At 35.7% G+C, this 16288-nt stretch overlaps 1 protein-coding gene and 1 long non-coding RNA gene across 12 annotated transcripts in view; one reads left to right on the top strand and one right to left on the bottom strand.

Annotated features, from left to right (window-relative positions):
* PAM (peptidylglycine alpha-amidating monooxygenase) overlaps nucleotides 1-2199 on the top strand; it is a 156904-nt gene extending 154705 nt beyond the window's left edge. For all 11 annotated transcript variants that reach the window (XM_087927008.1, XM_026719558.2, XM_087927007.1 and 8 more), the window contains one exon: nucleotides 1360-2199. In XM_087927008.1, coding sequence (XP_087783134.1) covers nucleotides 1360-1538 — 179 coding nt within the window. In that variant the 3' untranslated portion in view covers nucleotides 1539-2199. The remainder of the gene's footprint in view (nucleotides 1-1359) is intronic.
* Nucleotides 1-16288, bottom strand: part of LOC148127357 (uncharacterized) — an 826567-nt gene that overhangs the window by 111966 nt on the left and 698313 nt on the right. The gene's annotated exons all lie outside the window — the stretch shown is intronic.

Genomic DNA, 16288 nt, shown 5'->3' with positions numbered 1-16288 from the left:
ATGTGTAGGACAGAGCATTTGTTGGTCAAGATTTGGAGTTGCCAACTGTTAGACCATTCAGACACATAATCAAAGTCATTTTGAAGGATGGTAGCATTGTCAGTAGTGTTGAATAGTTTTATGTCATCAGCAAAGTTGACACAGTTGCTTATAAGGTGATCACAAAGGTCATTATATAGAGTGTAAAGAGTGTGGGTCCTACAATGCTTCCTAGGGGGACACCGCTGTTAACTGGTGCAGGGTCTGATAGGGCATTTCCTATTTTTATTATTTGTTGCCTGTTTGACAGGAAGGCAGTAATCCACTTGGTGAAGGGATCCGGAAATGCTGTAAGAATTTAATTTTAATAGTAATTTGTCATATACCACTGAGTCAAGGGCTTTGCAGAAGTCTATGTAAATTACATCTATTGCTTTGCCCTGGTCAAGTAGTGTCATCCGTATGTTTTTGCAGTGTAGAAGTTGCAAATTGCAGGACAATTTTTTTCTGAAAACAAATTGTTTATTGGACAGTAAGTTATTTGACTCTAGGTGGAAGGTAATGCATTGATTAATAATTGATTCCTTTGATAACTTTGCACGTGACACAACACAACGAGATTGATCTGTAGTTTTCAACCAGGCAGGGTCACCTTTTTTGAAGATAGGAATGACCATTGCTAAAGACCATGGGTTTGTGTTGCCTTTCTAAAAGTTAAATGATATTTCCCTTGCATGTTCTCTTGTATACATTGTCTTTCCTCTAATGAATCCAGCAGTTACTCCTGATGAGAAAGCTGTAATGATGTTGGTGAGTCATCTACTTATATCCCAGACAATGCCTTTGGGAACTGATGATTTCTTAGAGGAATGCTGGCAAAGCAAAGAATAAGACAAAGAAATTGATTTCTCTTCCCCTGACTTGCCCTTTATCTAAAATGAAGAAAAATATTGGCTGTAGTAATTTCTGTCAACCTAAATTCCAAATATTTCTGGGCTCATTTTAAGCAAGGAGGGGCAAAGGTTAGAGGGAAGAGTGGGTAGAAAGCAGAACCTATTATACCTCGAAGTCCAAACTTTGCTTTGGGCTATATTATGTCTCACTTGAAAGGAAATAGAAGGTACATTTTGCCTTTTGTTGAAAGATCAGAGGGTAGTTCTATGTCTTTTAAAGTGTTCCTTGATGTTGACCAGAAACAGCTGATAAGCTAACAAAGTTGAAACCTGAAAATCAAAATAATAATGTATAGTAACTAACATGTCTTTTTGTAAGCCACCCAGAATTACCCTGTGGTAAGATGGGCAGCAAATATGTTCAGAAATAAATAAAAATGGTCTGAAAATAACACGAACCACATCCTAAAGTTGATTTCCATTGCAGGAAAAGGCAGTGGAGGCCTCAATCTGGGGAATTTTTTCGCAAGCCGTGCAGGTTACAGTCGAAAAGGGTTTGACAGACTTAGTACCGAAGGGAGTGACCAGGAAAAAGAAGATGCCACAGATTCAGAAGAGGAAGAACCTGTCCCACAGCCTCCAGCGATACCTTCATCTTCTTCCTGAAACTGGCCTTTAATTGCTACATGGTCTGAGTCTACAAAGATTGCCAGATTTAGCACGTTTTAAGATTTTACGTATTTAATTGTAAACTGTACTAGTCCTTTGTGAGGCTGTACACAGATTTAATTTTGTTTTTGTTCTTCCGTTCCCTCCCTTTTGCTTCAGTTCAGTTTTGGAGTGTGAACATTTCCTATCAGTGCCATTGTTTTATGTGAACCTTTTAAGAAAGCAGGGCAATCCCACTTTAATTGCAGTAATGCTTTAAAATAGTAATATTTACTCATTTCAATTAGGGACCGTCTCTATATTTGTAAATAAGTCCCAGTCTCAGCTTTAAGAATACTTTTGTTTTTCAGTTTTTCTTTGGTGCCTTTTCACTTTCGATGCCCTTAATCTACCACAGAAAAGAGAGAATACAGTGCCACAATGAAACAGAGCCACTAAATCCCCTATTTTTTAAAAAAATATCACAAGTATTCTATTACTTTAAGGGAAAGATTTTAAAAAGTCTCTATTTATTATTGGATCTTTATTTTCCCCTCCTCCTTCTTCTTGCTCAGACTTTTGTGTGTTTCCAGGATGTCTTATTTTTAGATGGCTATACTGTTAGAACACTATTTTCAGAAGCTGAATGTAACTTGTGTAATAAAGTGTTCGCAGAGCATCAGCTGTCAAAGTGGAATTTTTGCATTTGGGGTGAAGGGGAAATGCCTTTGGAGACAGCCCAGTTAAAAAACCACCAATCCCCAAAGAAGATACTAAACAGTTTTTAAAAAAACATTAGCAGCTGAAAAGATGACTCAAATGTTATTTTGTACAAAAGAAGATATTTTGTTAAGAAGTGCTTTTTTAAAAAAAGAGAAAAAAAAACAAAAAGTTAAAATTCCATTACCTATGTTGTAGGGAGGCTTTTTTTAAAAAAAAAAAAATCTGGCCTATATATCCATCCTCCAGGGCAGAAACCAAAATAAAACATTGCTGGAACAGGAAATATGTGTCAACTTGCATAAGAACTGTTTTTGTTCCTATATCTTTCTTCAGTTATACCGTAGAGCCTACATATGATTTTCATGTCAGCTTGTTTTAAAATTTGACATTTTAAAGCACTTTAGAATGCTCAAAATATTTAATTGATATATATTCCAATAGTTCGGACAGCAATAGTTCATATTGCATATGGATTAAATATTAAAAATGGAATTCGTGGCAAATGTACTATTTAAAGTAGGGCTTTCTGATTTGGTCATTAAAGTTTAGGCAGGTCTACTAGGAAGCAAGTTTCATTATCTGAGCAAATATTTTTTTCAAACAGTCCCAGGTTTCTTCATTAGTGAGACAACATGAGAATACATGATTATTATACCCATATTATGTATCATACATAGGCTGTATGTTTCTACAGAACAGTTTGAGCACTAGAACAGTGAAGTAGATTGGAAGTACACCCATTCCAAACCATTTCCTTGATTTAATTTGTTCTTTTTCAACACAATTGTAACCTCAGGAATGTTTTTCTTTTCTTTTTTTGAAGATAAATGTACCCACTTTTTTCATTTTTTAATATTTGCTATGCTTTTCCTTCTTTTTAAGGTGAGTATTACTACTACTGAAATATCTTTCCATGCAAGCATTTATGTGACTTGGCAAACACAACATTACTTTATAATCATGTTGTCACAACACTGATGGAAATCTTTGAATACCTTCAAATGCAGGTGTCAACCCCAAAGCTGTTCTGGCTGAGGGGGCTTCCAATACTTGGAAGACTGACAGCACACTTAATATGGGCTTTCTGCTTTGATCATGACTGTTCCATAATATGCTTCTTTTTAGTTTCTTTGGCTTAGTAACCCCAAGGCCTCTTTCTATGTTGATGCTTTCATCTAATCTCTAGTGCTTGGAGCAGGGAGCAGGCAGCAGGCAAAACCACCAGCCCTTGAGTCTATGGAAAAACCATTCTCCACGGAACTGGTCTCTTATGCCCAAAAGGTTGGGGGCCACTGTCTTATATCCATCTTGTAGGACAAGCTCCATTGCATATTCCACAGCAGGTTTCTCTGAGAGATACTGATACTCTTCTTTTGTATTTCACAACCTAAGAAATAAAATTAAATATTGAAATATTCTCTTCTTTTTCAAGAAATTCTGCCACATCTGTTTTAACAAGGGAACAAGGGATCCCATGCAAAATTATCAATATTGTTCACAAAGAGAGTAGAGATCAAAAATAGAAACCTTTCTATCTTTAAGGGTTGTATTACTATCAATTTAATTTTAAGAGCAGCAATATAAAGCTTAAAAAATATTGTTTGAAAGATTATTTTTCATAGAAAGAGATGACAATTGTGTGCATATGTCTAGATCTATTGTTCTTGATGTTTGAAAATAAGTTTCTTGAAGCAATTCAAACAAAGGTGGAAGCAAAATTTATTTACATAACAAAATTGTAACAAAAGAGATTTGTTGATTGTTTTTCTATATCTTTGTAAAACCAACATTATGCAAAGAGAATAAGTAAAGTAAATAAGCTCTTTCGAGTGGAGCAGAAAATATGCAGAATATTAGAATTGTCTCAGTCATTCTCCCACCCCTTTTTTTCTGATCCTTAAAGTCTATATAACTTTCACAAATATTTAGTTTATTTGGCCATTCTGTATACTTTTAGCAAAATCAAAATAAATTTTGTCCCCATATGAGTAATGCTGTGCAAGATATTACAATAATATATTAACTCTTCACACACACACACCCCAAAAAAAGAAAGTAAATGTCCAATTATGCACAAACAGGTTTGCTTTTACAAGCATACCTCAAAGCACCTTTAGCAGGAATTTTAGTGACAAATAGGAAAAGTAGAGTTATCAGGCCAGAACAAGAGGAAGACTTGTCAGCAGTGGAGATGGCTATAGAAAGGGAGTTGTAGCTGCAGTAAACCAAGTAATGAATTGTTTACATTTGTTGCTGAAGTGTAACACTTTTCATTATCTCTAATATTGGGGCTATGAAACCTGATCAGATTCTACTGATGGGCTGATAGATACTATAGCGTTCGAAATTATCTAGGATCCCGCCCTCTATTCACAACAGTAGATAAGGCCCAAGGCTCCACAGACACGCCTGCCAACCTAAGCATCATGCAGTTACCTGAAGGTGTTCTAATTATGTGGAATTACCATCCCAATTAAACAGCTGTCCTTGCCATCAAATATCATTAGGTGGAAATTGGTTCCCTGGGAGGCATCTTGATTAAGTCGTGTTTTCCAATTAAGCAGAGCACTAAAGTAGTTAATCAGAATTTATAGATCAATGGAGTAGCATGGTATAGTGTCTATATAGTTCCCCCATCCTTATCCTACCTCTCATAGCTTGATTTATGAGTATTCCTTCAATCCATAATGTCTAGCTATCACTTCTGATGTACTAATACTAATTCCTGCAACCCCAAATCCGGATGACAAACATGCTATTTATAAAAGATGCAAGACAAATTAAAGTGTTAGCTTTACATCTGAAACCAGGGTTGCTTGGAAAAGTTTGATACTATTTACAATGCAACATCAAGATTAAATCAAGTTTTCTCTTTCTTACTATAACTGCAGTTTTGCCTGATTATAGCAGCAGCATTTGGACGAGAAGTGAGAGAACATTGATTTCTGTTGCAATTAAAAGTAACTTAATATTGAAACAGGAATTCAACAAAATACAGTATATTCTACATTATGCTCAAGGAGCTAATACAGTTTTTAATTAGATCAATAGTTGCAACCTCTCCCTATCTGAGGAGTTACAATGGCCATTGGAAGATTATGCAGTCCATGTAGATGTTATCCTTCAAAAACTGATCCATAACCAAGTAGATTACCAATGGGCAGTTTTTGTAGCTAAAAATAATAGCAGATTTAAAAGGTTGGATAAGAAATAAAACAGCAACAGTATAAAGGTAATAAATTATTTCAGGTCTTGGAATTCAATCTACAGCTAGAATTTGGCACCACGTGTGCTTAGAACTGCCTTCATGTTACTTACCATGATCCCTGCTCCTCTTGGTTTGTTACATTAAAAGTAAATAAATAAGCAAATAAATAATGCAACTGCTGCCATGCTCAAAACACACAATTTACCATGCTTCTTATAGCTTCCTGCTCCCAAGCATGGATCTAAAAAGCAAAAATGCAATAAAGCAATAACATAAAATATAAATAAATATGAAGGGTGACCTAGTGCTTTGTTTGAAAAATATGCCTACTTGTCTGGAAAACCTAAACTGAGTAGGAGTTTAAGAATGTGGACTAGAGGAAAGCCCTTCCTATGATTTGCAATTAATCAAGTTCTATGCAGCAACTGTTCTCTTAACAGATAGGTCTCCCAGAAGAATTTTTTAGGTAAATGGAAATGCTGCTCAAAGTACAAATATAACAGCCTAAATTTTGGCAAAATATGTGACTAGGAAGTTGGAAAAACTTGTCTAGGTCACCTAGCTGCTATTTTCTATGAAACTCACAGTAAATTAATCTAGTGAGTGAGAATTAGTTATGCTGTCATTAGTCATCCCAATGATCAGTTGAATTAGTTCTCCTGCAGGGAATAGGTACAGTATACATCTCATAGTCAATGGTACCTTTTAACCAATCTTAGATTTATCTTCTTGCTGTAGTATTGGCTAAGACTATTGTGATACTAAACGCTGCACCCACTATGCTTGATCTCAGCTAAAAGGCCCAGAAGCCCAGAGACTCAGTGAGTGATTGACACCTAGTGGCAAAGAAGACAAAGAATAACATATATTTTGCACTGAATACAGAATGAAGCTTTACTGTCATACTAATTCCACCAAAGTCAATCAAACTACCTTGTTTTTTCTAATTTGTGTAATAAGGATGCATCAGGAGCTTGATTGCTTATCAGTTATGGGTTTAATGTTCAACAATTATTTAAACAATATAAATAAGCTTTATATGCTTGCTCATATACTGTAGAACAGACCCAAGTTTATTACATTCTCTTTTTTCTCCAAAATAATTTATCATAAACACTGGTAAAATACAAATTTACTGTGGGGCTTTTTTGTATATTAGCTCCCAGCAACCCCATCCAGCATGGCTAAAAACAAAAATGCAGTAAGTTTTAGGACAAATGATCATCCCAATTGATTGGATAATAATCCAAACACAAATTATTATATATTATAAATTTGTGCTAAGATGAATGTTGCATTAGGTACAACAGTTGTGTACTATAGAGAGTTTATGCTACCCAATTGAATTAGTATTTATTCTAGTCTAAGATGGATAGATAGATAAATAGATGGGTGTAATATGTGAATTGCTGTGGAAACTGACTTTCTTTTGAAACTTGAGGAATTAGTGTATCTAAGTCTCCAAACTCAGATATTAATGGCCAGAAATCTCACAGTAGGACAGTGGTGTCGAATCAGAAAAGCAATCATACCAAGACCTGAGCCATGGAAAATTACTTCTAAGTGAGAAAATATGCCCGTGGGAATCTGCAGGTAATTGACTATTTATTAATGCAAATATTCCCTGGAAACAGAACAGCTAGCAATCAGGGCAAACTCTTAACTATGACTCTTCTCAGTTTTCCATGGATTTATTTTTTCTATAGACTGCCCTCATCTATAGTCTGAAATTACACAATAAAGAAGTAGAGCCAGTGCAACTTTAGATAATACAAGACTGTTTGTGTTCAATTTCTTTTCTCTAAGTTATTTACATAGAGGCTCTAAGGCAGTGATGATAAAACTATGACATTTTGCGACATGGCAGCATTCACCAACATCCGACAACTATTTTTAAAAGCAGGGCCCATTCTCGCATGATTTTGCGGGTTACAGATGCTGCACAAGGATGGGGTGTGCTCTTGCACAGCCTCCAGAAACGTCATGAAAAGGCTGTGCTCTCATGTTGCCTCTGGAGCCTGAGAATGCAATACACTTTTGCAGTTTTTGAAGGCCTCAGAAGACCATTCCCTTTTTGCGGTTCTCCAAAGCTGCTTCAAGAACAAAGGCCTTGTGTGACGCAAAGGAACCTCACTAGGCTGCAGGCTGGAATGGAACAACTCGCCATCGGCAACTCGCTTCAGGACAACTCACCACAGGACAATTCAACAAATACAAAAGTTAATTTTGATGGAACTGTGGCCAATAATAATAAAATAAAGTTAATTCAAAAATATAAGTTACAATAATTTCAATGAAAATGTGCTTACGAATAATAAAAGCACCTGAATGAAATTATTAATACAGTGTTGAATTGTCCCCTGGTGAGTTGTCCTGTGGTGGGTTGGCTGTGGTGAGTTGTCCTAGATCCCCACATGAGTCTGTCAACAGAAAGAAAACACTTTTACAGGTAAGCAGCATGTAGCAGATCCTGGAGACTGCTGGACTGCAGCAGCGATTGCACAAAAGCATGGTTGGACCTTTCATGCCTTTTCTAGAGGCTGTGCAAGAATGGAGTGTGGTTTTTGAATGGCAGAGTGGTACGAGGGCTGAAATGAAAGCCTGGGCCTCTATTTCAGAACCAGCCTTGGTGCTGCTGCCAAGTGCCGCCTGTTCAAGGTGGTCCATATGGGGGTGAGGAGGGATAGGGAATTATTTCTCTTTTTTGGAGGGAGGAGGGTAATATTCCAGCAGAATTAAATTAGGCATTTTCCAGATTTTTGACATGCTTGAGACCAAAAGACAAGGGAAACTGCATCTAAAATGAAAAACGTGCCATTTCTTGAAATATAGCTCTGAATAGTAAAATCATATTTCAATGTTGCACTTCAGTGGAATTCACTTTTTTTAAAAAAATTATGAAATGCTTAAACTCTTAACTCTTGCTTAAAGAAATGGATTTGGGACACAGAATGAATTTGCAAACAATTGTTTACCTTACTGGCTCTTTATCTTTTAAATTAAGATACCTAAATTTATCTTGTATTCTTTATCAGGCTAGGAAAGGAACAGTGAGATTAAAAGGAAGTATTACTTTTCTTCAGTTATTATTTATGTGATGGCTTGAAATGTTCCAGATAATTTTCTTGAACTACATGAGAATAGGGTTTTGCTAATTGCTTAGTTCAGAAAACATGGCAGGGGAGGGGAACAATTTTCTTAGAGTGTTTTCTCCTAGGTTGTAAACCTTTGATTCAGATCTGAATATATTTGCCACGATGTAAAAAAGACTAGAAAGAATGTAGAGAAGAGCAACAAAGATGATTGGAGGACCGGAGGCTAAAACATATAAAGAATGGTTGCTGGATTTGGGTATGTCAGTGGACGCTTATAATCTGTTATATTGGCATATTTTATAGAAATAGCTTTTTTAAAATTGAAGTATGGCAAATTCAGACATATTGATGTGTTTGAGGTGTGTGTGTGTGTGTGTTCTTTAGAAATCTTTAAATATTTATCTTTATTTTTCAAAGGAACTTACAAATATTTTTATCCCTTGATGATTCTGGATAAAATCTGCAAAGCAGAGTTAACTATTTCTGGACAAGTTTCAGAAGAGTAGTCTAAACCAGAGGTGTCAAACTCAAGGCCCGCAGGGCTGCCCTGGAAACAGTGAAAGTCTGGCCCACAATGGCTCTACCAGCGAAAATAGAGCTCGGGAGAGCCGCACATGGCCCTCCCGAGCTCTGTTTTTGGCCAAGACGGTCTCCTACAGCCCTCTGCCAGCAAAAACAGAGCTCAGGGGACTCTGTTTTGCTGGCAGAGGGCTGCAGAAGGCCGTCCCAACTGAAAACAAAGCTCAGGAGCCCATTTTCGCTGGCAGAGCGCTTGTGTAACAGGGCCCCCAACACAAGTGATTTCAAGCTGGCCATGCCCACCCTGGCAACACCCACCCCTGGCCCACTGAGGTCAAACACAACTCTGATGCAACTCTCAATTAAATTGAGTTTGACAACCACACATACTCATAGTTTATACCCTGGTCTAAACTATGAGTATGTGTGGTTGTAGCAGCTGTCCCTAGAGCAGCCCAGTGAATAGAAAATGAAACACAGACTTAGTAATTTGCATTCAACTGACAAGTTTAGAAAGCATTTTTTTCTTATGAAGTCTACACCATATTTTATTCAGATTGCCTTATAAGTCCAAAAGAAATGCAGACCATTGCTTGGTATTTAAATGAGTAGTTTGGATGTGCAAATTCCAAGTATTTTTACTCTCTGAAAAAAGAAGGGCCTTCCTCAGGAAGGATATACCATGGGCAGAACTAATAGGTCCTTTTGCTCTGCCCTGCTTTGTGGATGTTTCCAATGAACCAACATTGTCACAATCAACCACAGCAGCATTTTTTCAGACATAACTGCTATCTGCAACAGACAAAGATCGACACCATAGGTGTTAAACTCACAGCATCACATTGCCATCATGTGGCCCTTTTGCGATGTTTTTCACATTCACGGAGCTGAGGTGGGAGTGGCCTGTGTGTGATGCATCCGGCCTCTAGGCTGCCAGTTTGACACCCCTGATCTACATTAAAGGTACAATTATCTCATCATAAGTATTAACAGATTAGAAATTCCACTGACTGTGCTTTAGTTTGGCAGTAAGGATGATAAATGTCTCTAAATTACAAAAAAACAGAAAACGAAAACAAAGCCCAAAACATACATTACATTTCATATAAGAACAGCAAGAACAATAAAGCAGGACAGGCAATTCTTTCTTTCATTTTATGGCGGGCACAAGCAATCTTAAATATTTCCATTAAAAACTGGAAACAAAGTAAAAAAGACTTGGTATGTGGAAAGTTCTCTGGAACGCACTGTACATAGTAAAAGTAATGACTGCGGATACACTGCAAGCTGTATGTTATAGAAAGCCAAAATCATTAGCTTTCTATAACACATTTTCATAGATTGTCCTCCTTTAATTATGTAACTACATATTCATTATTTCTTCATAGAAATAAATTAAGAGAACATTTATTCATTTAAGAATCCTAGCAATTAAACTGGCCACGGAGAAGATTCTTTCTAAAATAATAAATAAATAATTCACTAGTACATTTTATAAAAGCCCACAAAAATACACACATTCTGTGTTGCAAATACATCTTTAGACTATGTTACTATTTGGCTTCTTTCTAATGATCATGTTCAGTGATTCATTACTAATTTAAAGGGAATGAAACAACACAAGAGAAAAATGAAATTGCTGAATCTATCACAACTAAGCTAGTATTTAAAATTAAATATTTCTATAATTTTCTCTGAAGTAGTACAAAAAATAAATCAAAAACCTCTTCTGTGAAGTACTTACTGACATCAAGATATTCATCCCCTCAATAAAAGAATAAAATAGTTTAAGAGGTACCAACAGAGGCATTCAAAAATTGTTTATTTTCACTGGCTAGATGAGACAAAATGATTTAAATTTAGGGAAGAAATAAAGACAGGAGGCATCTTTTATATCTTATTTAGTACTGGTGCGCTGTCATCAGAAATTATGTAAAGCAATAATAATAATAAAATCCAGAGCTCTCAGCAATTGCTGTTAGTGGACAGTATCTATTCATGTGACTTAATTTCTCTCTCTCTCTCTCTTTCTCTCTCTCTCACACACACACACTTACACAAAACTCTAATTTCATGGAATAAATGTTTTTTTTTTAAGAAACAATAACTTGGAGGAAAAGTATTACCAACCGGGGGCAGAGTAGAAGCATAAGATCGGACTATGTTTTTTTTTTTAAGGGTGCGGAATTGGCTTTTCATTTACACAGTTCTATAATAAAACTCTTCCCCCACCCAAAGAATCCGAAACAACAACTTTTACTTTGATTACGTGATACTTTTATAGATAGTTTGAGATATTTTGATGGATCGTTTCAATTTTGAGCCTGCAGCATCTCTTGAGTATTGCACATCCATTATTAGTGATGTGGTCTATAATGCAGGAAGCCAACCTATTCAGTCAGAAATGTGGAAGCACCCATCTTTGCATTGTTTTATTTTATTTTGTCTAAGGACATCATATTTAACTTTAAGGGGAAAAATGATTCAACTGTTCAAGCTTTTTTCTAATGTGAGCCTTGTTCCTTCTCTGGATCCATATCTATTTTTTTCAAATTCTAAAAAATTAAAGAATCTTTTAGTTAGACTATTTTGGTGGAAGGTATACAGAGATTAAATGTGATTTCAGAATATATGATACATATAAACTTAGTGCAATCGTTCTGTTTCACTATGTGTGGGTATAAAACGCACATTCATTCTTGGTTATATGTGTCAAATAACTGATCAGTCTCTATTTTCTGTCTAAAATAATTCCTGTAGATGATAGTGCTATACTTAATGTATATAAGATTCTTGGTTTTGAGCATTTGTCAAGAATTAAAATTAGATCTATGTTAGATTGTAGTGCATAGAGGATAACTTGTAATTGTTAGCTTAAAAAATGTTGCAAGGAGTACCACCTATTTTTCCATATAACATTTTTGGCTTCCTCCATATGGAACTTATTAAAAACTGTATCATAAACTCATGTTTAAGCAAGAACAGGTAACATGCCATTTTTCATAATCTGATAAAATTTGGCCTTCAGAAACTTTCATGCAAGTTCCAAACATCATGAACTCCAGATAAAAGCATATAAAAGGGTCTGAATAAGACTGCAAAATGCCCTGCCAGCTGTCCCCCCCCTTTTTTTTATATATATAAAAATTTATTAATTTTCAATAAACAAACATACACAAACAAAACACAAAACATGAAAACATAAAACTTCTTTTTCTTGAAAGCGGCTTAGTCCCGGGTTACATCTTTTTGTACAGACATAAATCAAATTCATGCTCACTTTGTATACCATTTCATATCTTATTTACCATTCTATATTTTCTATATGGCTTCTCCCCTTTTCACTCTCTTAATTCTATTTTATATATTTCATCTCAATTTAAATCATTATTCTTGTATCTTTTGTCCATTCTGTAATTATCTACTTATCTTTTCTCTTTAACACATAATTTCTCCTGCAATCACTGATTGAAGTATGACGCTTTTATATCTTTCCCCTAAATTTAACACTTAAAATAATATATAATTTTCATTCTGATTCTGCTTAGTACATTCTAAAGTTACATACTACATTTTAAAATAAGAAAATAGTAAGTTTATAATATAATTAAAACAATAATCCATAGCAAATTAAACTCTATCATTAAATCTTAAGCATTTTACACATTCCCTCTAATATTTTATTAAATCATATAATATTCCAGTTTTCTAACTTTATTTCAAATACAAATACAACAATACAGTCTTATGTACTTTTGCAGAATCTCTTTTTTAATTATGTTTTTACCCTTTATCTCTGAAAAAAAACTGTTCCTTTACATCTTGTTTCAAAGCTTTGTAACTTCTCTTCCTTTTTTCCCTTCTTTTCTTCTCTGATCTAGCCTTTTTACCCCCCCCATCTCTTGATCTCCACCCTCTTAATCTCCACTCTCTTCTGCATTCCTCTTTTCTGTTGCTTTCTGACATTGTATCGATTTTTCACCTTATTTTTCCCTTTTTTAGTTGTTCTTTTAAGTCTTAAATTCTCCATTCTCTTTCCCCTCTTTCCTTTTTCTTCCCCAGCTAAAGTTGTTTGTTCATTAAAGATGGCTTCTTCTTCTTCTTCATCCCAGTCTTCTTGTTCTTGTAATTCCTGGTAGGTAGAAATCGCCATTTCTAAGAAGTGAAAAACAGATCCGGAAGAGCCCTTCCCTTCTTGTTCCTCCTCTTTTAGCTTTTTAAATTCCATTTTCAGTTCTTCAACAGATAATGCCATTGTGAAAGTTTTTTAACCAACCCAAATGTTTTTAATCTTTCAAATAATAATTTCCAAAAGTCTCAAAGTCACCAAGCAATCCAAATAAACACAACCTGTTTTAGCACTTTCTTCTTTTTGTACTTTCTCTTCCTGGGGTACAGTTCTATTGCAAAAATTCCAAAATGTATCTTTTAGAAGTCTTGTTACAGTTTAACTCTGATCTTATAAGCTCCAAGCAGCCTCCTCCAGCAAGGTCTTAAATTCTTTACCTCTCCCTTCCCACTTATAGCAAAAAAAGAATTTTTTTTTAATTCCAATGTTCAGAAATCTTTAATGACCCCTTGGATTTTAGTTTTCAAATTTGATTACCTTTTGATGCCAAAACAGGTTTTTCTGATTTCCATCTGCTATCTCTGTAGGGAAGGAGAGTGAGAAAAAACAATCTTTCCCTTTTAACTTTCATCCGCCACTTTTTACAGTCTTCTTGGGAACAATGTATCTTTAATGAAGTTGAGTTTCCAGGGTATTTAGATGTTACTTTTTATCCCGGTTCAGCCAAAAACTTTCACTTTCTTCAGCTTCCTCCTGCACATTCTTTTCCGGATGAAAGCTTCTTTGTGGCGGCCATTGCTGACCGCCGCTCCACCGCTTTTGGAAAAGGGAGTTTAGCCAGCTGAGGAGGGGGGTTGCGTTTCCCCCAGACCCCTGCTGAATCTTCCCTATCTTCAGTCACCTCTACGGGGTGACTATTAGCCCTCAAATCCGGCTGGATCGGGGGCACTCCAGCGGCGAGCGCAGCAGGAACTGCGCACGATCGTGGATTCCTGCCACCGCCAAAGCTTGCAAACCGGAAGTCCCAGCCAGCTGTCCCCTTTCTTCGCCTTCCACTCTTCCAATCCTCGAGGATCTGCTAAGCTAACTTGGTGGTCTCTTTATCTCCCTCACTGTGTAAACTAATCTGTCTTTCCCACAGGAAGGGTAACTCCCTCTTGACCAATTTCTTGAACTTTGAAATGCTCAAGGGGGCCCAAGTTGCTCCTTATGCCTCATTTTCCTATCTTTTTGCACCTTCCTGCTATCCATTTAAATCTCTCATTGTCAAGATCTTCCTATTTAACAATGTCAGTCATTCCAATTCTGATAGTGAGCTGACTGATGGCCATTCTATCAATAGCCCAACTCCAGGCAGTTTTGCTAGCTGACAGTTCTTCTTAATTGTTGCCTAAACAAGGTGGTAGAATACCAACTGTTGGTTTATTGCTGCCATTGTAAGTTTTAAAAATTCTCATTCTTAACAGCCAGATGATCACTCCATTCTCTGGAATGGTCTCCCAATGTTAATGGCCATCTCCAGCAAATCCCCTCTCCCCCCCGCCCCCAAAAATATGAAAAGGTCCATTGCTTTTCGTTTTCTTCATTATTAACTGGCAATTGGAGAGATATGTATGGTAAATGTGTTCCAAAAATGGGACCAAAGATGGGAACACATTTTTGCCATAAATTCTGGAAGCATAGGTAAGTTTTTTGGCCATTTTAGAAGAGTATTTTAATCCTCCATTTTTAATGCTAAAAGCTGAAGGACTGCATCAAGTAAAAATTATACCACCACAGTATATTCAATGAATACTGAATGAGATAAAGACTTAACTGGCAACTCAAAATCCTTTCCTTCATTACTTTCATGGCTTGCTTAACTGCAGTTGCAATTCTTGTGAACATGCTTTTCCCTTCTTGTAAATTTGGTGGCATAACAGGATTTCTGTTAAACATTTTGAAATATGGTGTATCTGAATTACTGTCCTTTTTTCAAAGGATTTAAAAAGAAACACATTCTTACCTATATTGTGATACTAAAAAAATCAGTTCATACAACACAGTGTCCATACATATTGAATGAATCAAATTGAATGTCGATAGTAAAATAATTGAAAAATGATTGTCCAACTCGCTCCCATTTGTGGTCCATACAAAATTTGAGAAGGAAAGATGTGATTGGCTTGTTAATTTCTTTTTCATGTTTGGTTTGAGGATATGGCACTATTCATTCCTTCATCCCAAAGAGTTCAAACAGCTTACTGTTGATCTTTAAGAATAGGAGGAATACTTAAAAATTCTTCATATTGCTATTGAAATAGCAACAGTCACTATGTGAGATGGGTGGCAATACAAATATGAATAAATAAACTTGAACCTGTTGTTTATAACTGTGCTGTTGCAAACTATTAATAATTGATATATAACATGCACATATTTTCAAAACTACTATATGCAATTGTAACTGCTGAATACCTGATGTTTAAGGAACCTCCTTCATAAGCACTATTGACTGTTACTAATAAATTATGTAGGTTCAAAATCTTCAAAAATATTCTCATAACTCTAATAACATGGAGTCAGATGTATATCTTTTCATTACACAAAACATGAGTTGCAATATTTATGCTACTGTCATGAGAGCAAACCACTACTGAAATACCATTTGCCTTTCAACCATTCTAAGGAAGGGGAACATTATACTATCTCCCTTTGAATCTGAATATGGATTGATGTCAGTGGGTTTATAGCTCTTTCTAGACTCATGATCTTTAATTATCTTTTTTCTTCCTGAGACTCACATATATCTTTTTGGATTGGGGCATATTTTAATTTTACAAGCCTGCTCATGAAAAGCAAGACTTGAAGGGTAGAAATTAATTTATAATTTTTAAAAGGGAAGGCCCATTCAAATTCACATCTGACTGTATCTGCACTAACTGGACCATCAAATTCAAATTACCCCCTTTAGGGAACTGAACATTTTGGGACTTAACATACTTTTTCTAGTAAAAGTATGTGGTTCTATGAGTAAAAACTTGATATTTTCTTAGGAAAAGGGCTAGAAAAATAGTGTTTCTCAACAGATAAAATTCAAAGCCAAACAAAACTACAAGGCAATTAAATGGATTCACAACTCTCTTGAAAACTGCCTTCAAAGAGGGTTCATCAA

This window comes from Pseudonaja textilis, chromosome 2, assembly GCF_049901715.1.
Source record: "Pseudonaja textilis isolate UNSWEBS1 chromosome 2, rPseTex1.2, whole genome shotgun sequence".
NCBI classification, from domain to species: domain Eukaryota; kingdom Metazoa; phylum Chordata; class Lepidosauria; order Squamata; family Elapidae; genus Pseudonaja; species Pseudonaja textilis.
The sequence above is the reverse complement of the archived record's forward strand: the minus strand, read 5'-3'. Positions and strand labels throughout refer to the sequence as shown.